General features: G+C 34.9%; 2 protein-coding genes across 4 annotated transcripts in view; one reads left to right on the top strand and one right to left on the bottom strand.

Moving 5' to 3' along the window:
- The window catches only part of LOC129802984 (phosphatidylinositol 4-phosphate 3-kinase C2 domain-containing subunit beta), a 45575-nt gene extending 30965 nt beyond the window's left edge, over nucleotides 1-14610 (top strand). Inside the window, exons 13-16 of the mRNA XM_055849252.1 lie at nucleotides 9487-9683; nucleotides 9762-9847; nucleotides 14014-14163; nucleotides 14368-14610. Of these exons, the coding sequence (XP_055705227.1) occupies nucleotides 9487-9683; nucleotides 9762-9847; nucleotides 14014-14163; nucleotides 14368-14547 (613 nt within the window). The 3' untranslated portion in view covers nucleotides 14548-14610. The remainder of the gene's footprint in view (nucleotides 1-9486; nucleotides 9684-9761; nucleotides 9848-14013; nucleotides 14164-14367) is intronic.
- On the bottom strand, nucleotides 906-5414 carry LOC129803047 (phosphatase and actin regulator 4-like). Of its 3 annotated transcripts, none has more exons than XM_055849368.1 (5): nucleotides 5148-5414; nucleotides 4842-5069; nucleotides 4345-4745; nucleotides 3656-4287; nucleotides 906-1488 (listed from the first exon to the last, which is right to left on the bottom strand). In XM_055849368.1, the coding sequence occupies exons 1-4, from the start codon at nucleotides 5173-5175 to the stop codon at nucleotides 3823-3825; spliced, it is 1122 nt and encodes a 373-aa protein (XP_055705343.1). In that variant the 5' UTR covers nucleotides 5176-5414; the 3' UTR covers nucleotides 906-1488; nucleotides 3656-3822. The 3 variants fall into 3 exon arrangements, with proteins under 3 accessions (XP_055705343.1, XP_055705344.1, XP_055705342.1); XM_055849369.1 differs by having other exon boundaries at nucleotides 4354-4745; XM_055849367.1 differs by having other exon boundaries at nucleotides 3656-4745.
- Nucleotides 14611-22430: the final 7820 nt, after the last annotated feature.

Below are 22430 nucleotides of genomic sequence, written 5' to 3'. Positions count from 1 at the left end.
TTTGAATATTAGCCGTATAAAGCTTAGGTCAAATCAGAGTTAGAAAGGCATACGTTCAGTAATTGCAAAAATAAATAAATTGATTAATTCACAGCTGGAGTTTAAAAAAAAATCGAAAATCTATTTCGAAACCCAAAGAAAAACCAGACAAACTAAGTAATGATTATGTGATAATAATTCGCAATTTTCTCAATATTTTGCGAAAATTTAAAAGTTCTAAATAGAGTATGAATTCATCGAGAACCAATGACATTTTATGCAAGGAGAGGTCATTTGACCTTTTATCGAAGGACAGTATTAGAAACCAAACTCCAGCTGTGAAATGGAAAGAATCTTTCCTAAAACATACTAAAACATAAACAAAATCAAAAATAAGAATTTTGGTATTTTCGATGTCGAAATTTCGAAGATCGATTTTCCGATCATAGCGCTCTTACAGGTGGTCACTTGAAGCTTCGATGTTCAACCCATTCGAACAAAAACGGATTTAATGGATAGGCCTTAACAAGATGACCAAACCACATTTTTACTAACCCATTTTACGAAAATACTGCTCAATCTGCTGCATTTTTTGAGGTAGGGCATTGGAATTTTATAGTAGGGCGTTCCTTAATGATCTCACTCCGTCCTCTTCCTAGGAAACAGCTGCAACGGCTGCAACCCATCAGTTTTGAATCGGAAAGCAGTTTTGAATCGGAAAATAGCTCTTACCGGTTTATTCGCTTGAATTTCGGGGTTTAGTCTAACGGGGAAGCCGAAAGTGCCCGATCGGATTTAAACTTAATGTAAAACCATTTCTGACCGTTTTCCTTCCGTTCTCTTCTTAAACAAAAAAAAATCTCCGGAAATTCGTATGACTTAAGGGGGGCTCCTTGCCGGGGGTCTCTCATTGATTAAAAAGTGAATAGAACTACAGAAGTATTATTGGATTGTTACAATGTAATCATGTTATATTGTTGTTGATCCCGTGTTGAAAGAATCTGCTAAGTCCATTTGTAGATCGCCCAAGAGCGCCTTCCCTGGAGTGTGGATGCTTCTTCCGGGTCCCGGTCAAAATCCCGAAAGCCAAAATCCTGAAAGCCAAAATCCCGAATTCTTAAAAGTGTCATAGCTACTCCCTCGATTGCACCCGCGCTTTCTGGAGGCAAAGGGAAATCTTCTGTGGCTTAGGAAATTATTCTAAACATTTTCCTCTATATAATTTCATCCCTTTAAGGATTTTGGCTGCCTCCGCTTCTTCCATGCTTCCGGAGTTGTTGGGCAGAGGCAGTGCATTGTTATTAACGTTATATTTCGTGTGAAAATGTCTTTTTCTGAACATTCAGCAATATTGCACCGGGCGGGACTCAAACTCACAACTGTGAGAGTCGAGTCGAGTCAGAGATCTCATCCGTCCAAGAGCAACGGTCTTGCCTATTGCGCCACTGAGATCCCTCGCAAACCCTATAATGATTATCATGATGTCCGTTTTCTGTTGTATAAAAGTTTCTGAAAAGAGAATCGTAAGAGATATCTACAAGCGGTTTTCGGCATACATTAAATGTTTGAAGTACCGCCAAGATTTTGTTTTCTCTATAAATTGGCCTTAATGACATGGACCAGGCTCAAATTTTTAGTATATTATAGTTTGATAGGTTTTAGATAGGCTTTAAATAAAATACTCGAACGTACCGACAAGTTCATTCGTTCATTCATTTCCGATTTTTCTCATATTGGAAGTATTACTCGTATTACTCAGTTCAGTAAGGATCGCCTAGGAACTCCACTTTTTAATGGGGATGGGAATTAGAGCGTTTCAACTAGGAAAAAATTTTTTTTGGCACTATTCTCACGGTGCTGTATTTGATGAGACAAGAAAGTTTTTCTTCTACGACCATATGATTAGACGCTGTTTAGAGGTGGCTGAACGACCCTCTCTGTAGAACAAATTTCTGATTTTACCGGATTTTACACTACAGAGAGGATCGTTCAGCCACATCTAAACAGCGTCTGATCATATGGTCGTAGAAGAAAAGCTTTCTTATCTCATCAAATACAGCACCGTGAGAATAGTGCCAAAAAATTTTTTTCCTAGTTGAAACGCCCTAATGGGAATACTTCTAGTGGGAGTGCTCCCTTTTCTAATGCTTTATCCTGGACAGACTTACGGCTTCAGCCGAGAGACGGCTTAGTGGGAAACTGATGGAAATATTGTCTAGGGGAGACTGGGGCAAAAAGTCACAAATCTATAGCTTCCATAGACCTTCTTCGATGTTGAATGTTTCTTAGAATTCGAGCAAGGAATTTAGAAAACAAAAAAAAAAAACAAAATTTTTATCCCTATTTTTGAAATATTTTCCTTGAAGAATATATCAATTATTACCTATTTATTATTCAAAATTTAAGCACTGATGACTATTTCCTAAATGACTTGGATTCTTTGAATACGAAGCCGCTATCTATTTTAGAATTTTACAAAGATTCTTCTCTCAATAAATCTTTTTATTAAGAACGACCACTTGGGGTAAAAAGTAACAAAAGGTATGGAGCAAAAAGTAATAAAGACCGAAGCGATTTCTGATGTCTCACGGCGAAAAGAAACGTCATTGCCATGTCTCGTCGCTTGTTGTTTGCATTGGTCAAACGATTTGCAGTTTTTTGTGTGTTTTTTTCTAAAATGGTCTGAAAAGCGTTTTTATCGTTTAGATAGAGAAAACGGTGTTTTACAAAGGTGTAGAGGAATTAATTTCCTATGAAAATATGTTATCTAGGATTTTTTTTAAATTTACGGAAGCCCGTAATGAAGCGAATCAAAATGTGATAATATCCAATGCCTGATACTATTAGCCCCAGCATTTTTGAGAATGGTCACAAAATTACGTTTTATAAAACGGCTCGATAAATATACAGTACGACTCCGATAGAGTCAACACATTTCATTCCTGTATATCTGCAATATTCTAAGTTATTAATTGTCGTAGATACTATTTCACTCTTTAAAAATTTTCTCAAGTTCTTACTTAACTCTTTCGTCTCTTTTGGGACTCTGAGTACCCAAAGCAGCATATGAATGTTCTGTGAAAAATAATGTTTTTTAATTATTCAGAACTGATAAAAGTCTGATTCTTGTGGATGATTACAAACTATAAGGATGTCCAAATGTAAGATATTTTTTGTAAGACCTCAATTAATTCCTGAGCTTAGATATTTTTGAATAAAAAATTGTAAAATTGGCTTGCAGCATATGCTGCGGTCCGGAAAGAGTTAACAGAATTAGTTTAAAAGTTTGAAATTAAACTTGGAATTTTGCAGATTTTTTCACGGCGTTTAAAGTTTTTAGGAGTTGACTCTATCGGAGTCGTACTGTATTTCCTTACAAAATAGAGAAAAAAAATACTTTCACAAAGTTGTAGTGCGGTAAATTTCCTATTAAACTACGGTAATTAGATATTTCTGGGGCGTTCGAGTAGTTTGTAAAAAAATAAAATATCCGTTTTGTTACTTTTTGCCCCAGTTTCCCCTAATCATTATTTTTATTATAATTTCGTTAAGTCGCTTCTCGGCTTTATTCGCAAGTGTGTCCAGGACATAAGTTTCCTTCTGGCTATTTGCAGAAAAAGTAGGGTAGTTTTTGTCAGTATTAAGTATGATAATAGAGGGATACATTTTATCTTACCTTCTGACTAGTAAATTATTTCCCAAAAAATTCTGTTAAGGATGATTAGGAAAGCGTCCTCCATTAGGCCTTCAACATATTCTAGGTTTTTTTTTAAACACTTTTTTAAATAACACTTGTCTTTCATTAAGGCAGAAAATTAATAATGGAATACAAAAAAAAAAACATTAAGCTTCTGTATCAGAAAATTCCTTTGAGGAAATTGAAAGTTTTTCGCGCTCTTTATGCATTTCCCGGAGGGTTTTCGGTGGTCGATCTTCATTGAGATCCAACATCATTGGAAGGGCTTTTTGCCTGTGATAAGCTACTGAATCTCGTGGTCGGGGCTTCGGAGCAGGTGCGCTGGACAGATGATTTAGGCTCTGTCGGTGCTTTGACACCAAATCCCAACTGTCGTAGTTATCGCTCTGTCCAATAATCTCATCATCTGGTGCAAACTGAAGTTGCTTCACTTCTCTGCCGGGCTTCTTGTCGTCTGCTGGTTGTTCTTGGGGTTCCTTGGGTGGTTTGGGATTGCGTGGTATGATGACTGGGGCAAAAGTTGTGGATTCTGCGAGAATTTTATCACTGGATGGTGATTTTGGGGATGATGTGATGTTTTCTTGAAGAACCGATGGACGATCTTTCTTTTTCTGCACAACAACAACTTTATCTTTATCTTTTATGTGTTTCTGCTTGAGGACTCTTACTTTTGTCACCTTATTCTTTGATTCTGGGCTTTTGCTGCTGAATAGACCTCTCTTTTTTGGCACAGCTTCTGCTTGGGAGATGCGCGGTGGACGTGGAACTTCTACGGGTGTTGGAGTTTTCGCAGGAGGTTCCTGGACAGGAACTTCCACGTGATTTCGAGGTTCTTCGAGGACTTTTGCTTGTACGGGTTCTTTTGGGGGTCGTGGAGCTTTCTTCTTGGCCACAGTCGCATTTTCCACTGCGTTCTCTTTCATCTCTGTCTGATTTGTGGTATTTTCTTTGTCATTTCCGGTTGTTGATTCGGAAATTTCACTGACAGGCAAAGAATTCTCAATGGTTAGAATCGTATTTCGCATCAAGTGTGAATTTCTCTGCGTGGGTCGTTTATCGAGTCGAATGGCTGGTGTTGAGGTCAGAACAAAAAAAAAAGACAAAGAAAAAAGTGTTGCTAGAGATTATGGAGATATCAGAGGAATTTTTTTTTGGTAGGACTTACGTGGAAGTGATTGTGGGCGCTCAATTGCAATAAAATTGTCAAAATCGAAACTTTTTCGATAGAATCCCGTGACAACGACATTATCCTCAGTTGAGTCACGTTTTGGTGCCGTTGGGAGACGGTCAAAGTTGAGACGATGTCGGAACCAGCGCAATTTGATTCCCATTACCACTGCAATCATGCTCAAGAGGGCTCCAAGAGAGCAAATTGCCACAAAATGGAGTGGAACTATTGACGATAAATGGAAATTTTCATCAATTTAATCCTCATATCATAACATGCAAAAATCTACTGATATTCCTTTACCCTGTTCTCTTGCTTCAAAAGACACCATATTCTTGAACAAATATCACTGAATAGATTCTAACGATAACACTGAGAGACAATTTGTAAATAATGAGAGAAAGTAGTGAATAGCGTAGCAAAGTAAATCAACCACTGTACTGAGAACCAATTAATTTGTCTTTTTTGCCAACCTCCTATACTTCTGTTATTGATAAAAAATACGCGTAACAATGTTGATAAGATGCCTTCAATTGGTCTATACAACGTTCAGTTTGATTTCGATTGGTGTCACAGAGTTATTACAAACTCAGAAAATTTATGATAAGCTCGGCCTAGGTTACAGTTATATAAGATTCTTAATGAGGATTAACTGAAAACGGCGAAAAAAATGATAGAGAGCAAATTTTTGACACTAAAGCGCCCTAGCACCAATCTGACAAACTCTACATGTTCTAGATAACTTAAGCACTTCGAAATGCCTTTTATTAGCACACAAGATAATCGAAATCAGTCAATTAGAAGAAGTGGCTAACTTATTGTCTAAAATTTACGAATCAATGTCCAGTAATTTATGACTTGTCTCCAGTTCGCCTTTTCTGCCTTCTTTAAACTAGCGAATGAGACTAGTAGACCAAAGGCGATCTATACCCTCAATCAGACTCAATGAATAAGGCTCCATGATGCAAAGTGTCCTGGAGTTTAAATTCCCGTTAGATCACCAGGAATCTTACTGGCTCAAGTTTATTTGCTGATTCGAGTTAGGTTTAGGGACCAAGACTAACTAAAACCCTGGTAGAAAGGGCCACAGAATACAGCCTGTTCAGCACCATTCTGTCAAAGACTTTGAAGAGATTACAAAGGAGTGAGACAGGCCAGTCGAGCGAACGGTTCTCAGCCACCGAAGTGGATGAAATTCGTTCGACGCAATTCTTTACCCTCAAAATTCAATTCACAATCGAGTTTTCACGCATTCCGAGTTGCAAGCACCTCGAGTTGCATGCATTTCGAGGTCACCTGTAAAGAATCTCAGCTACCATAAGCTTATCTAGGCTTATCACTGGTTTATTTTTTTATTCATCTTTATTTGTTAATCTGTGGATCTTCTTCAGCACACTGAAGAAGACCCAGATCAAGGGTCGAAAGCTTTGGTCAAAATTTGAGATCTTTTAATTTGAAAAGAAACGAATGCTCTGGCGAGCACCAGAAGAGCTGCAACTACAGAGAACTAAGATCTGTTTAGATCTACGATTTCCAATTTATCCCTTTCGATGAAGAAATACTTTGAATATGTATGTGACAACTATTTCTATTCTGGATCCTGTTATGAGTAATCATCCACTTTTCTGGGCCTAGCGCACGTAGCTCAGTGGTTTTGTCTTCTTAATCGAACCAATCAGATTGCCTCTTCTGTTCATGAATTTACTCTTTTCGGTTCCGTTACAAGATGGTGGAAGTGATTGGTAATTTTCATATAATGACCGTTAAAATATTAACAAAAGAATTGACTTCTACAATATGACCTTGTGAATCAGTTAAAAAGCAGATTTCAAGGTCATTGTCGTGTGAACGGTGAACGGCCTAGGCTTTCTTGGTCTCTAGCTTTACTAACGGTCGTATGTATAGATGGACGAATGGATGGATGGACAGACGAATAAAATCTTAGTATATTTCAAAATTTCTTGACTCTTGCATATTTTGGGATTCTGAGTACCCAAAGAAAAATTTAGATATCCTAGACTAGAACCATAAAATACAATTTTTTGGGCTATTTAGAACCGATAAAAATCCACTTCTGGTGGATGATTGCAAACTCTAAGGATGTCAAAATCCAGGTTATTTTTTTTCAGAGGCTCGATTAAGTCCTGTGCTGAGTTTAGGCTCAATAATCGCGAAATTGGCTCAATGGTTACGGTTCGGAAAGAGTTAAATTTCAGTTTTATTATTATTATTATTATTATTATTATTATTTATTTATTTATTGTACTGGGCCAGTTGGCCATTTTGTACAAGTATTTCTGATACATTTTCAATTCTATGTTTTCTGTTATAGTCTGATCGTAATATAAATCCTCCTGAAATCTTTACAAAACATCTTACATTGTCTCAATTTCAAGTTTCTATGAATACATTTCTTTTTCTTTACTGGTTCAAAATAATGTCATTGGGGGGCGTCTCCGGAATGCGGGCCCTGCACTTCATTGAGCCTCCTCTATGCCACGATGTCTCTATTTTCCAGAAAGTCTCCGAAAAAGATGCACTGACGTCATCGGTTGGGAGTCCATCAATAACCAGTCCTTAATATTTCACTTCGGTTCGGAAACAAGTTCTCCAACATCAATCCGCTGTCCCGTTAAATTGTTGTTCTCCTCTTTGGGCTATTTGGTGCTCCGTTCTATCTCTTTTCAGCGATTCTAGACTTTATCTTAACACTTTTCCAATGTCGATAAAAAAAATTTTCCTGTATGTTTCCCAACTTTAAGGAAATAGGCTAAATCCTTTTCGACCACGACGCTGCGTACCACTGATAAAATCGTAAAAATTGGGCGTCATTGATGAAACTTGAGCTTTTCTCACTTTTTTTCACGATTTTCTTTTAAAAGCTGGAGGTAAGACCCCCTCTAAGAGGTGAGGAGTTAAAAGACCACTCCTCTGGCCGGGGAGCACAGCCCGTTTCCCTTGGGCGACCTCTCTGCTCGACGTCGAGAGAGAGAACGAAATTTCAGTTTTAAGCAATTCATTCGCGATGTGATACATCTCTGTCTTAGGGCACAGATCTCTCTTGCGGACAGACATCTATACCGCTTAACGAGAACGTCTTACGATAACGTACACATTTGTCTCTTGAGGCTTTTGCTCTGAAGAAGGAGTTGAGTAAGATTGACCTTACCCCAAGCGCCTGGCAAGTTGGCCTTTGTATATAGAGTTATTTGAAGCCAATTCCTAAATTGATCTCGGACTTAGCTCACAGTGCTCCAAGGAAAAAAATTATTAAAACAAAAATTTAGTATATTTATCCCTCCATACGGAAAGGTAACTTATAGTACGGAAAAACTTTTCACTTTTTAAATAGTTAGCATAACGATCACGAGTGCAGAAAAATTCCCATACGCATTTGTATGTGAAAGTAAGAAATTGGCTTTAACTTTGAAAGTCACTCGCCGGGGACTAGCCTTACCCGCTTCGACCTTTGGGCCGCTAAGATTCTAAGGCAGACATTACTGAACCATTTTCAGTCTCAGACTGTTGAGTTTATCTATCGTCTGTTATGGACAGGCCAACCGACTTATCTTGCGGGGATGATTGAGCGCGGACCGTCCGAAAGGTCTTCATGCTTGCTCATTACGCGATCAGTGGGTCGTATTTTGGCGTTGCTCACTATTTGTCGGAGGAGTCATTTCTTGGAATGAACTCGCACGAAATTGTGAGCGGGAGCTTTTGAATAGATTTGCGTCATTAATTGAATTCCTTCTGTTTTCTCTTTAATTTGTGTTACTGGCTTGATTTACTTTTGTACAATCTCTTTGTAAAAAAAAATTTTTTATCAAAAAAAAAGATGTATTTTTTGCCTTGAGTACGGAACAGTCAGCTGCTGCTAATATAGTACAATTGATCCCGATTGTTCGAAGTTCCAACTATTTCATATTTTAACTTTTACAGCTTAAACCTTTCATTTGAAATGGCTCTAATCAAATTCCTTCAATTAGAATTGGAATATTTTTCGATTTTTTTCATTAGATTTGTTATTATCTGTGTTTTAGTTGTCAGTATTAGACCTTTGATGTATTGATGGAAAGGTTTAGGATCCAGCTATAACATACTAAAATTCAAAAATAATCCATTGGATACGAGCTGCAGAATTGCACAAAAAAAACATGTTGGTTATTACCAAAATTGCAGTCAAAATAACTAATATAATGCGCTATTCTTTCGCACGGTTTAATGTCAAATTACTGGTCTCGGGGACTTAAATCATACTCCTGCCTTACTCTGAGCTCTTTCCGACTTGTGACGATTACAACAGTGGAAATATGTATTAGAATTTCACCTGAAAGTATAAATTTTTCCTATATTTTTTTGCTTTATGGCATTTTATTCCTCACACATCATCTGGCTGGAATTTCAGTTGAATTTGCCTTTGCTAAATATTCTCCGCAGAAATGTCTGTAGAGAGGAGTCTTATTTGATTATAAATAATATCGATTTTCATGCGCGTAATTGAAATTTATCAATCTCCCAACAGTTTGCACATAAAATGACTAATCCTCAGATATCACTATATAATTTATATAACATGGATTGATATCCGGAAAGTACTAAATAGGTGTCTATTGCTCTCTATTTCAAATTCCTGAACTATCAGCTTGCCCAGTGGAATTCACGTGGGACGATCAAATGTTAAGACTGTGGCAGAAAGAAGATTGCCTGAGATTCGTACATTCTTGACTTCCCTTTTCAATTCAGCTGATGAAATTGCTCATTCAGATCTGGTCTATACCTTCTTCCATCCACTTTTGCGTGATCAACAGGAAGCTGACATTCATGTGGCTAAAGTTAAAGGTAGAGGAAAAGAAAGTGGAAAAAATGCATTCTAATTAGCTAAATATAATTCTTTTTATCGTTTACTAATTATTTTAGAGACAAGATCATCTGTTCCAACTGAAAGAGATTGCGGGGAGATAAAGTTATCTCTGCAGTACCATCGAGGAGCTCTAACAGTTATGGTGAGAACAATTGTTTTTGATCTTATACTAACTTAGAATAAGACGTTGACGGGAGTTTTTCAAATTCAAACTGTTTTATTTATTTTTTAAATATAATAATAATGATAATAATAATAATAATAATAAATATTTATCAATACCTTAAGCCCCTCAAGCAAAACTTTTTATAGCTATCACTAGTTCTTTTGCCAATTACAAAAATCGATCACAGAATTTGTATTATATTTTGTGACAAAAAAAATTAAATTAAACGCTCCACATTTAAAATGTTAACTGCAGCAGTACGGGAGTTTATTTCGAGCAAAAAGAATTTTTATAAGAGGTACAGGCTCTTCACAGAAGGCCTAGAACATGTTAATGACTGTGCTCGAGCAATAAGCAATTTTTTCATGGAAAATTTGGTTCTCCTATTTGGAAGCATTTAGATTAACTGCGGAACATTTTTAGGTGTGATTCCTTCTAATTACACCTATTTAAAATATGATTCCTCCTGTGAATTAGATATTTTACTGGTCGAACTCTCTCGAGAGAGTAGTAATAATCTCTCGATTTTTTTAGCCCTCAATAATTTTTATTTTCATCTCATTTTCATCTTTTTGCTTCCTTCCAATGTGGCCATCGCCGTCTTAGAGTCAATTCCAACCCCTGGGTAAAAACGAAGGGAAATCCCTTCACTGGTTATGTGCTTTATGCGGCAATATCAATTTTCATAATTTCATTGGAAAGCAGACTAGACTTAATTTGAGAGAAGTGAAAAACCATTTCCGAGCCAAAAACTGTTTGGAATGTGGGTTATTGCGAATATAGTTATAATTAAAATTAATCAATCAAAAGACTAGGAACTGTCCACTAAATACCAATTGTCACCTTTCACCCACTTTTCTTAAAATATCTTCGGATTTCAGGCGATTTCTGAGAAATAATGTTACCGTAAGTACGGGTAACTTTGGCCCCTGCAGGTGACTTGGACACCCTCCTGTTCGTATATGCTTTTCTTTACTTCTAGAAATTAAGGATCTTAAGGATGGTCTTTACCGATCCAATCAACCATATCTGATCGGTGAGAACCATTCTTAAACATTAGAATTAAAGAAAAGCTTACGAACAAGAGGGAGACAAAGTCACTAGCACTTGCGATACTGTTTGTCCGTCCGACTAGAGACATAGCGGTTTGTGACCAAAACTTGGGTTCTTCAGTCCTTCGGCCTTTGCTTTTCGCATCATTAACATGCCCCTCATTTTCTTTCCATCCCTTCTTATCCATCTAAAACCATATTTATTAGATTAATCGAAAACACATCGTACGATATTTCATTCTCTGATGTGTTTCAGAGATTATACACGCGAAAGTTATGTCTTTATACGAAAATACCGTTGAATTATTGCTAAGGGTTTTCAAGGTCAAAGGTTAAAAAGGCTAGAGCGCTTTTCTCAACCGAACGTGCTCATGTTTGGACTCATTGGAAAGGTCTTGGAATTTCTGACAATTGTTAACCGATTCAAATCGGTTATGATCCGAAAATGAATCGGTTATCGGTTCATTAGAGAGTTCACTAGATTATAGTGAACTAGAGAGAGTTCACAAGAGACGGTTCATTAGATCAAACCGAGTTCGAGCACTTTGTAAAGCATGGAACGCTAATGTCGTAATTCGTCAAAATTTTTAAATGCTTTTCATCTATATTTTTTTATTAGATCTTTGGGAACACTGGTAAAAATGAAAAGATCCCCGAGGATCCTTTGAAAGTGTTCCTGTTTTGACACTTATTTAACTCCGGAATAAGCGAATAAAAACAATGAAAAAGTCAACTTTGGGCTAAGCGTAATAATCTATCGTAGTAAATATGCATATGAAATTTCAAGAGACACTAGTGATCCTTTCAAAGAATCAAATATGATCCGATTTGACCTTTTTATTTTTACTAGTATGGAAGTATTCTTTCTTATCATAAATTTATTATTGACAACCTAAACCTTTAGTAAGATAAGTTGAATGAAAATGGCTTGCTGAAAAAATAACTTAGGATTCGATTATATAAAAATAAATGACTTATAAGGTTCTCTAAAAGTAATAAAATTGCTGACTATTTAAGATTTTAAACCTTCGGAAATTGGGATAAACCTCTAGTCTGAAAACTGCTTTATAGTCAAAAAGAAGTTAATGCTATAAATTTTCATATCACTTTCGCGTTCTTCGTTTGTAATAAAGCTGTTTATCTTTCAAAGTTTTAATCACAAGTTCGAATATTTAAAAAAGTTCTATAGTATAGCGTTTTTTAGGTTTACCGATTAAAACGGATTCAGAAATGATCTTAACTTTTACCCTAAAGCCGGCTTCAGACCTAAAGGTTAGATAAATGGCTCAACTGCTCTAATTCCTTATCAATCAGAATTTTTAGAATAATTGAACTCAGGATTAGATTATTATAGATAAATAACCTATTAGGTTCTCAAAAAGCAATGACGTTGCTCGATGCTTAGGATTTTGAGACCTTCGGGAAATGAACTAAACCTTTAGTCTGGAGACCGCTTTACGTGCACTGGAAAAAGTTTCGTCACTTTCTTGTTAAGAGTTTGTTAAAAGGGTGTTTTTTAACCATATAAAATGGGAGAAAGTGTCGTCAAATTGGGGGATAACATCTTTTTGACCAAATTGTACCAAAATTTTGTTGGCCGCGTTACGCACCTGATTCTTTCAGAGTAAAAGTGATACAACACTAAACCTACCGACCGTTTTTGATCGTTTTTCGGTCAAATGACAAACCGCGGTAGGGTAGGATACTCAACAAATTTGTCTCGGAAAAGAGGAAAAAATTAAAATTGAAACATTGAAAAATATATTACATGCATATTTTAAGAAATTCATAAAGTTTGATAGTGACATAGTACCGTTTAAAAATGTGTTAATTTTAAACTTAAACCGGTCAATTTGACCGGGTCTTGGTAGGTTTAATGTTAATTAAATTTTGAATTAAAAAAAGCAGTTATACCGGTTAAAGTTTGTCAGGCTTTCAAAGTTTTATTTCAGTAGTTGAAAGTTTATTCACCGTTCAAAGAATTGAATGGGACCTATAACGGTATTTAGATGAAATGTACATCTGGATTATCTCTAAAAATTTCGTGATAATTTAGAGAAGACAAATTTTCCCTCGTTATGCTCGAGTGAAATGAAAAAAATGGATAAAAATATTCGTAAAAAATGTTAATTTGTCGCTAAATAATAAGTTTATGTAGTCGCTGAAGGGTTAACTCAGAATTTCCAATTATTTTCGCAGTTGAGGGTAACTGTGCCAAATTTCGGCATAGTTGCGTGCAAGCGCCAAAGTCTCAAGTTTGAAATGCAATATTTTTAATTCATATTGATATTTTTTGTTACTTCTTTTTAACGAGTGTTGCTTGGGACTTTATACGCAGTTTATCATCTTCATTTTCACTTAAATCATTCTTATTCCATTTTAAAATAAATAAAAATGTAGACACAGGGTTGGTGGCCTATTTCGCCCACCTTCAATCTTAAAGTTCCTTGCCTTCCCAGGATTTTTTCAGTGTCTTTTTTACATTATCTCGTGTGTCGAAACGACATTTTTGTTATGTTTTTGCATTGTGGAGTACGTACGCATTGCATTGTGGAGTACGCAAAAACTAAAACTTCTCGAAATTCGAGGAAAAAAAAGTGGCCGAAATTGCAAGCCGGCCGGAATTTGGCATACTTACCCTATAAAAAAAATATTTTAATAATAGTCTAAGTAGAAGTGGGGCACCTTTGAATTGGGGTACCTTTGAAACTGTTTTTTCTCCAATTTTAAATGAAACTGGATTTACCATGATATAATTTAGCTTGACCAACTAATAATAAAGCTAAATTGTATTATTATAAGCCTCAATTAAATCTGAAAATAGGAGAAAACCCTAATTTCAAAGGGACACCAATTCAAAGGTGGCCTACTTCCCCCTATGCTGCTCTTATTTTGGATATTATAGATAATGATTTGGAATTATTTTATTTCCATGTCGCAATATAATTTGTTTTTAGTTAGTTTTTAGTGTTAGAACATGGAGTATTTTGAATTAGTAAATAAATACAGATATTAATTTCCCTAGGCTAATTTTGAAGGGGGTTTTATTTAAAAACAAAACATCGTAAAACAATTAAATTTATGCCGTAGGTTCATCATGCTCGATCCCTACCTTTGACAACTGGTGGCCAAGAACCGAACACTTATGTGAAAGTCTACTTGAAACCTGACCCTACAAAAGCAACAAAACGCAAGACAAAAGTCGTTCGCAAAAATTGCTTCCCCAGCTTCATGGAGACGGTAAGAGAGTTGAGGAGGAGGAAAAAGAAAAGAAAAGAAAGAGAGCGAGATTTGGTGAAAAGAACGGCATTTCATCGAATTATTCGCGAGTTTTTCTTTTCTTCTTTTTAATTTTATTTTTATTTCCACTTCTCCCAAAAAAAAATTGTCACAATTGCAATCTTTCTCGTGCTCAAATATTTTGTATGTTGGTCTCTTTTGCAGCTCGAATACCGCATGCCACTGGATTTCATTCAAAGTCGTTTGCTTCAGGTCACCGTGTGGTCTCATGACTCTCTCCAGGAGAATGAATTTTTGGGTGGTGTTCAGCTGGATTTGAGTGGAATGAATTTGAGGCAGGAAATTATAAGGTGGTTTCCACTTGAATTTTTGCCCAGATCGTAGAAAAATATAATAATTTATTTTGTATTAATTAAAATACATCATATCTCAAATTGCTTATGAACATTTAAAGCCACTGACTAATTTCCAAGGGTAATTTAGTTTAAAAGTCATTTAGGGATTCCTGCGGAATGGCTTGACCTTTTGGGAATGTTCTTCATTTTGCAGATGAGGAGTTGTATTGAATTTTTGTTGAGGAAGATCCACCTTTAAAAATAGGTTACGCCCGTCGTAGAATCCTCCTCTCAAACGCAGCTAATGGCCTCTACACACTAGAGAAATTTATGTCCATATTGAAGAGTTTTTCCTACACAAGCGTTGGAAATGTGCCTCAATATGGATATAAATTTCTCTAGTGTGTAGAGGCCATAAGAGTTCGCAATTCTGTTTGCTGAGGCCTGACAGGATCGTTTGTTGGACCTTTATTTTGAATCCTTTCGTTATACTAAAAATTCAAAAACAAATTTAGGGGAAGGTTTTGAAGGTTCGTATTAAAAAAGGAGTCCAAGATTTAAGATTTTTTACTGAATGCCACACACACCGAATCAATTATATCACTATATCAAAAAAAAACTCTTGCTTATTGGGTTCATAATTTTGCCTCACAGAATTCCTGGAAGTCCTTGGATTTTCCTCTACAGGAAAATGAAAATGTAGCGGCATTTTTTACGAAGGTGCCCTGGTTACTCAACTTCGTACCACTTTTTCCCACCTCTGTAGATCTAATTTTCCCCGAAAACATTACACCGGACACAAAAACTTGGGCATCACTCCTTAGATGGAACTTTCATCTACTTGTTTTCACCATTTGTAGGAGGTATCACGCATTAAAAATCAATTTTTAAGCTATTTTTCTAACACATGTTTTTTGACACTCGGAAAATCATTTTTTCCCTGCATTCTGACAGTCAGTAAAGAGCTTGGTTAAGTAAGATTCTCTCATAATCACACCTATTGTAATCCTCGGATTTTCTCTAACACGTCCAATGGGTCTTACAGAACATATTTCAGACCGAACTGATTTCAAAAATGACCAGCCACCAATTTAAAGTGAAATGTGGGAAGTTCCACTTTAAAACAAGGAAAATTGAATGAGAAATACTCAAAATACATCGAAGTGGCAATTAAAGAATCACATCTACCATAAGCAGTCTAAGTTCATCACTGCACAAATCAGAAAGTAGTAATCACACCTATTGTAATCCTTGTTTTTCTCTAACGTCTCGAATCTGCCTTACAGAACATTTTTTGAACATCAGTGATTCTTAGAATTACCACTGATTAATTTAAAGTAAAATGTAAGAAATTCCGCTTGAAAACAAAGCAAATTGGATGGAAAATTCTCAAAACGCACCGAATGGGCAATGAAAGAATCACACCTACCATAAGCAGATTCAGGCTTAATATTTGATTTGACAGAAGTAAAATAAAAACATCTGATGAAGTCTCATTTTGATGGGAAAGTGCGTCTTTTCCTTTGAGATTTTAGTGAAAATTGTTTATTATCTCAATTTTCTTGTGAATTTATTCAGTGGGATCTCTGATGAGTCAAATATCCCGAGCGGCATGCATAGTGTGACCCAAAAGAGTGAGGAATTGTCAAATTCGGTGGTCAGTAATTTTGACAGATGTTTTTACGAAGCTGCAAAATTCAATTTTCCTGAGCTGCAAGGGTGGTAATTTTTATGAATTTTCCTCCACCCACAAAAACGACCCCCTTCAAGCAAAAGATTTTCACGGTAAATATTAACCCTAATAAACCCTCTATAAATTGGAATAGTTGCTTTTTCAAAAAGACACTTGCAGTGTGCAAAAGTGCATAAAATATTACACGTCAGAATTACGATTTTAGGCTCCTTTTTGATTTTTGCCTTTTGGACCCAGGAAAAAAGGCCTAGGCTTCCGAGTTTGTCAGGAAATGTTAGATGTAGGACTAGCTTTTAGATTATATGCCCATGGATAAAATTCATTTAGTAATTTGGAAAAAAATCAACTTTTACGAAGCTGCAACATTACGAAGGTGCAAAACCATCCCCTACATCAGTTGGCCATTTGTCCTAAAAGGGGCGTGACCTAAAATATATTTCCTAAGATCATTATTCTCTTCCTGCAAAATGTAGGACTTCAAAAAGAGTTACTCCATTCTCTTAGTAAAGCTTTCATTTGTAATATTATTCATTTTCTTGCATTCCCGCAGTGTGAAAAAAAAAGAAAATCTCACCCGATGAAAGTTATACAATATTAAACTTGCACATTGAATTTTTATTTAATGCGGCAAAAGCAATAAAAAAAATATTTGCAACTTGCCTGACTTTGTGAAAAATTTGCTGAGCACGGTTATTGGGGTGCTGATAAGAAAAGTGAGATTTTGTACGAATGTGTATGAGTAACATTTCGCAAAAAAAAGTGGAGAAAGACGATGAAAAAAAAGCATGTGCATTTAAAAAGTTTATTGCTTCATATTCGCGTTGCACTGTCTCCGTGATATTACAAAAGTAAATAATCTAGCAATTATATTTTAATATATTGCTAAGGGAAAAGAGTACAGTAGAAAAAAAAATTATGTAAATTGTTTTGGGGGGAATTTTGTAGAAATATTGAAGAAAAACAAAATGAGGGAGAACAGTAGAGGAAATAGCAAAAAGAGTATTATTTTGCTCGAAATAACTGAAAATAACTAATTTAAAAACTCTATACAATAATATTCAAAACAGGTTGCCTGTAAATGGTGCACATGCCTCTTCAACGACTGATTTCTTACCAAAATTAACATGAAAAACTATTAGCAAGGTTGACCATTTGTGACCTGCAATTTACATTAAAATTTCTTTCCCTAAAAACAAGCTATTTCTGAAAGTTATTTCAATTTATTATTGTTTCCTCTATTTACTGGCCAGTTGAGTGCTCAAGGGGGATCTCTTGAGACATATTCAGCATTCCTGATTATTTTTCACTTCAAAGCATTGCCTAAAGTACCTTATTTCGTCTTTTTTTTTGGGAGACTACGTTTATAAACATCATAAAATTTTTCATATGCATTTTCACAATTTCAGCGTTGACAAAATTCCATAGCTTCGGGGTGAATTGCATGGATTCCACAAAAAAATTAAACCTGAATAAATAGTCACAAATGATGATCGGAAAGTTGATCAAACCCTCGGACAAGTAACATCATAATCTTGCGTCTTTATTAATTTATTAAAAGAAATAGTATAAGCTTTAAAAAAAGATTTCTTGAATAGGGCTATAATCGAACCCATAAAGATGCAGACAACTGTCGTAAAATTAATTTTGGCATTTTACAAAACAAAAAATATACATTTAAATTTTTTATTGACTTGTAAATAATTAGCAAAAAGGGTGGTAAAGCTTTCCAGTTTTGCCGAATACTTCAACTCATGGCTTTTAACTCTTTCGTCTCCTTTGGTACTCTGGGTACTCATGGAAACAACAATTTTTTTTAGACTATCTAGAATCGATAAAAATCCGATTCTTCTGGATAATTACAAACTATATAGATGTCCAAATCTAGGATATTTTTTTCAGGATCCCAATTAACTCCTGAGCTAAGATATTCTTGGTCAAAAATCGTAAATTTTCGATTTTCTGCTTCCTTGCAGATATTGTGACTTTTTTTTTATATTTTTAGACCAGAATAAGGAAAAACCTTTCGGGGCCAATAAGTATGACAAATAACAATTCCAGATTACATAAATTCGAAAAATAATTTTTTCTTAAATTTTCAAAAAACTTGTTCAAACTTTAATGGCCTCTACACACTAAAGAAATTTATGTCCATATTGATGAGTTTTTCCTACAAAAGCATAGGGAATTTGCTTCAATATGGACATAATTTTCTCTAGTGTGTAGAGGCCATAAGGGTACTCTCGTCCCCAAAAATCTAGACGTCAAATGTAAGGTTATCCCGCCAATGCCCGCCATTTGCTTTTTGACAACAAACCTTGTAAGAAAATTCCAAGCGGGAGCGACATTTTTGCCAATATGGCCGATAATTTTGACATTTGGCAGCGAGGGAGATTGCTTTCGGGGAAGTTTTTCCTATTCTTCCAGATTTTGGTGAATTCTGATTGTCCAGGAAGTGTCTTTTATGCTTTTGAGAAAGCTTAACGTGTCTTCAATAACATCGTGTTGAGAGAAATATGTTTTAAAGTGTTATTGTGTGAAATATTTTGAGGAACCTGTTGGCAAGCAGGAATTTGGTGTCTTCTTGACCACTTCCTGGACACCTCAGAAAATACTGGTCAATAATTCTTCTTGTTTTAGTGATCAACATTGTGAAGGAGTCATTTGACACGCAAAAATTATTCACAAAATTGATATTATTGGCTTTTGAAAAATTGAAGTTTGTCTCCTTTTCGTTCTTTTGGGGACGAAAGTTCCCATCAGTTTTCCAATTTCCCAGAGGAGGAAAAAATTATTTCTCTACAAAAGTATCATATTTGACCACTAAGACTTACAATAAAGTGAGTTTTACTGAAATTCGTTCGCTGGATATGTTGTGGTCCGGAAAGAGTTAAGGAGTTGAAAGGCATGAGGGGTGGTTTCGGCAAAACGACTCGCTAAAGAATGTTCTTTTTATGGGGGGTCACCGAAGATCAGAAGTCAATATCTCTTATCGTTTAAGCTTCACAACGGTGCCAAGTTGATAAAAGCGTATTAAGCCTAATTCAAAACCTGCTTGAAATGGGATTTTTTTATTGAAACTTATCAATATTAAAGAATTTTTGATTTAAAGCGCAAAATCAAATAATAAGATTATAAATAATATATAGTAAGGTGGGGTATCTGGATGGTTTTCCGAAGAGTGCTACTTAAACGCTTGTTTTTGGACTGATGAAATTCTTTTTTACTTCTTCTAAATCCATACAATTATTCATTGTTTCATTCAGAAACATAATATAAAAAAAGTATCAAAAATATAAAAGAAAATTTATGAAATAATGATAATATTGAAATAAGTCAGCGTGCACTAACTGGGTCGCCTTTTCGCTAATTCACTTTTAATTTTATCCTTTGGATTTAAAATATTTTTTTCACAAAGAAAAAACAATAAATTTTTTCAATCAACCAGCGATCAATAGCGAAAATATCACTGCTAGAAAATTTTTAATGAAGAACCCACCTGGCAAAAGATTGAAATGAGTCGATTACACTCACTTATTTAATGGATAAAAATATTATTTTTGCTTTTTCTCAAACTTGAATAGATATATCATGTTATTGTAGTGACTATATTACGGAAATAAAAATAAAAATATTATTTTAAGTGAATTAGTCATAAACGATCCAGATAGCGAAGCGCCTGGATTAGCACACTTGACTGTACTTCTTTTTAAGGAGTATTGCTTGGAGCCTTTTAGATAGTTTATCGGCTCTGTTTTCCCAAAAATCTTCATTTCTGGGCAAGCACGTGGCAAGTTGACTTTTTTATATGGAGCTATTTGAAGGCAATTTCCTAAATTAATCTCGGACTCAACTCACAGTGCTCCGAGGAAAAAATGTGTTTAAACAAAAATTTAGTATATTTATCCCTCGACGCGGTAAGATATCTTATAATACGAAAAAACTTCTCAATTTTTAGATATTTAGCGTAATGGTCGCGAGTGCAAAAAAATCCCATATAAATTTAAATCGAAGTATGAGAAAGTGACTTCAAATTTGAGGCAACTTTCAGGGGCTAGTTCCTGGGTAATATTTCGGCCACTTTGAATGTCATAGTTCCTTCGCCTTCTGGAACTCTTCGAAAGCTTTAGCTTTTTTATATCATCTCGTTTGTCGAAACGATTTTTTTTTAAATTTTTGCATTGTATAATCTTTAGAGTATGTAGAAACTAAAAATTCATGGAAATTTGAGGAACAAAAGAAGTGGCCGAAATTGCAAGCTGGCCGAAATTAGGTACAGTTCCCCTTCCTTTAATGAATCTGACTTATTTTTTTCAGGATATTGCCATATTCATTAAAGGAATATGGAAAAAAAATATGAAGCGTTCGAAGCCAGAGTGTGTGCGAAGCCTGGAAGACTTCCCATAATGGTTTTATTTTTAGACTATTCTATCCCACTCCTTTTTCTTTGCAATCGAGCAGTAAAATTGGTTTCGTTGAATAAAGTTAATTGGGAAAAAATGTGCTCACACCTTTGCTAATGTATCTTTTTTTTTTAATAGATCCCATTCCTAAATTACCTCAAAATTAATTTCTGATAATAATAATTTATCGGTTCGTAAGAAGTTGATTACTGATTAAAAACTGGTTTCAGATCTGTCCTGAATTTATTAAGTGTAAATCTAAACCTATCTCAATTGATTGGGAAACAAGGCGTTCTTTATCTGAACTTTTGACCTTGAAAACGCCTTTAGAAGGAATGATTCAAGGACATTAGAATCTTCGACTCAATAATCCCTAAAAAGTAATTTAAAATCGAGTTGGATATAAACTTCTTTCTTCGGCAAAAACATAAGTTTTTCCATAAGTTTTCCATAAGTTTTTTTTAAAATAGTGTAGGTAGGGTGTACAGAAAAATATGCAAGAGGGAAAGATAATAAATAATTTAAAAAACGTGTGTCAGGATTTATGTTGTATCACGTGTATCACGATACTCTTGTAATAATTTTTATAATCCTATTATAGTTAAAATACTTTTTTTTAGTATTTTTAATTTGCTGAATTCGAAGTTTTTGTAAAGTTAGGCAGATAACACGTGAAAGATGTTTTTACAATTTAATTCCCAATATTTTATTCACCATTGGTAAATTTTATCAGTAAAAATCAAAATTGGGAAATTGACAATTAAATTAAATTACAAAAAATACTTGCTATGTATATTGTATAGTCTCCATTTAAAACCAACAGTTTTTGGCATTAGTTCTGAAAAATAGTGAGAAGTTCTGCGTTAAAATATTTCTTAAAAATCATAAGGGGGCGTGGCCTAAATTTTCATGCGCGGAACGCGTCTACATACCCAAGAATACAACGGCCGTGTTCTACAAGCGTTCAAGTCTAGAACTAGTCCGTTCAAAAATTATAAGTCCAATATTAGTGGTTTTTCTCGTGATCTTTTCGTGCCTTTACTGATGAATCCATCAATATGAAATTTTTAGACGTTATTACAGAAACAAAAATATTTTCTATTTCAATTTCATTTTTTTTTTGTATTCAAATTGAAATAGAAAATATTTTTGTATTTTTTAAGACGAGTAATAACCCATGAAAATGTCATGTTGCTCAATTCATAGGTAAACTCTCAAAAATTTCCAAAAGTCATTAATTTTGTCCGTTCTGGTAGATTGTATCCTTTAATAAACACAGTACTAATTTTTGGTTATAATAATATCATATCACAACCTTATTATCTGATTATTTGCGCTCCAGATAAATCGTGAATCCATTTATATTATATTCATATCCATTCATAGTTTTAATAAAAAAATGTTCGCATTTGGAGCAGGTTCACAATTAGGCTATGGTACCCTAAAGCGATAAAAGTAGTGAAATATTTTTGTCAAAGGAATTATTTGAAGTTTTGAATTATTTTGGCGTTGTCGGTTAGATTGGAAGAAATTTATGATTGGGAGAGCTGCTTGTAATTTCGGACAAAGTAATGCATATAAGCAACAATGTCTAAAGTTTGAAGTTAAATATTTTCAACATGAATTGAAGTTTCTTTCTACTTCCTCTTTAGGAGTGTTCTTTGGAACATTCCAAAGAGTTTTACCGTCTTTTATTTTCATAAAATTATTCTTAATAAATTTAAAAATGAATGATGTCAACATGAATTTGATTGTAATTTCGGACATCATGTTTGTAATTTTGGACACTTAGCTTCTAATTTTGGACAGTTAATTCGTCGCAATAGCAGGATATCCATT

Source organism: Phlebotomus papatasi, chromosome 2 (assembly GCF_024763615.1).
Source record: "Phlebotomus papatasi isolate M1 chromosome 2, Ppap_2.1, whole genome shotgun sequence".
NCBI classification, from domain to species: domain Eukaryota; kingdom Metazoa; phylum Arthropoda; class Insecta; order Diptera; family Psychodidae; genus Phlebotomus; species Phlebotomus papatasi.
Note: the sequence above shows the minus strand (reverse complement) of the source record. Positions and strands in the feature narration are given on the sequence as shown.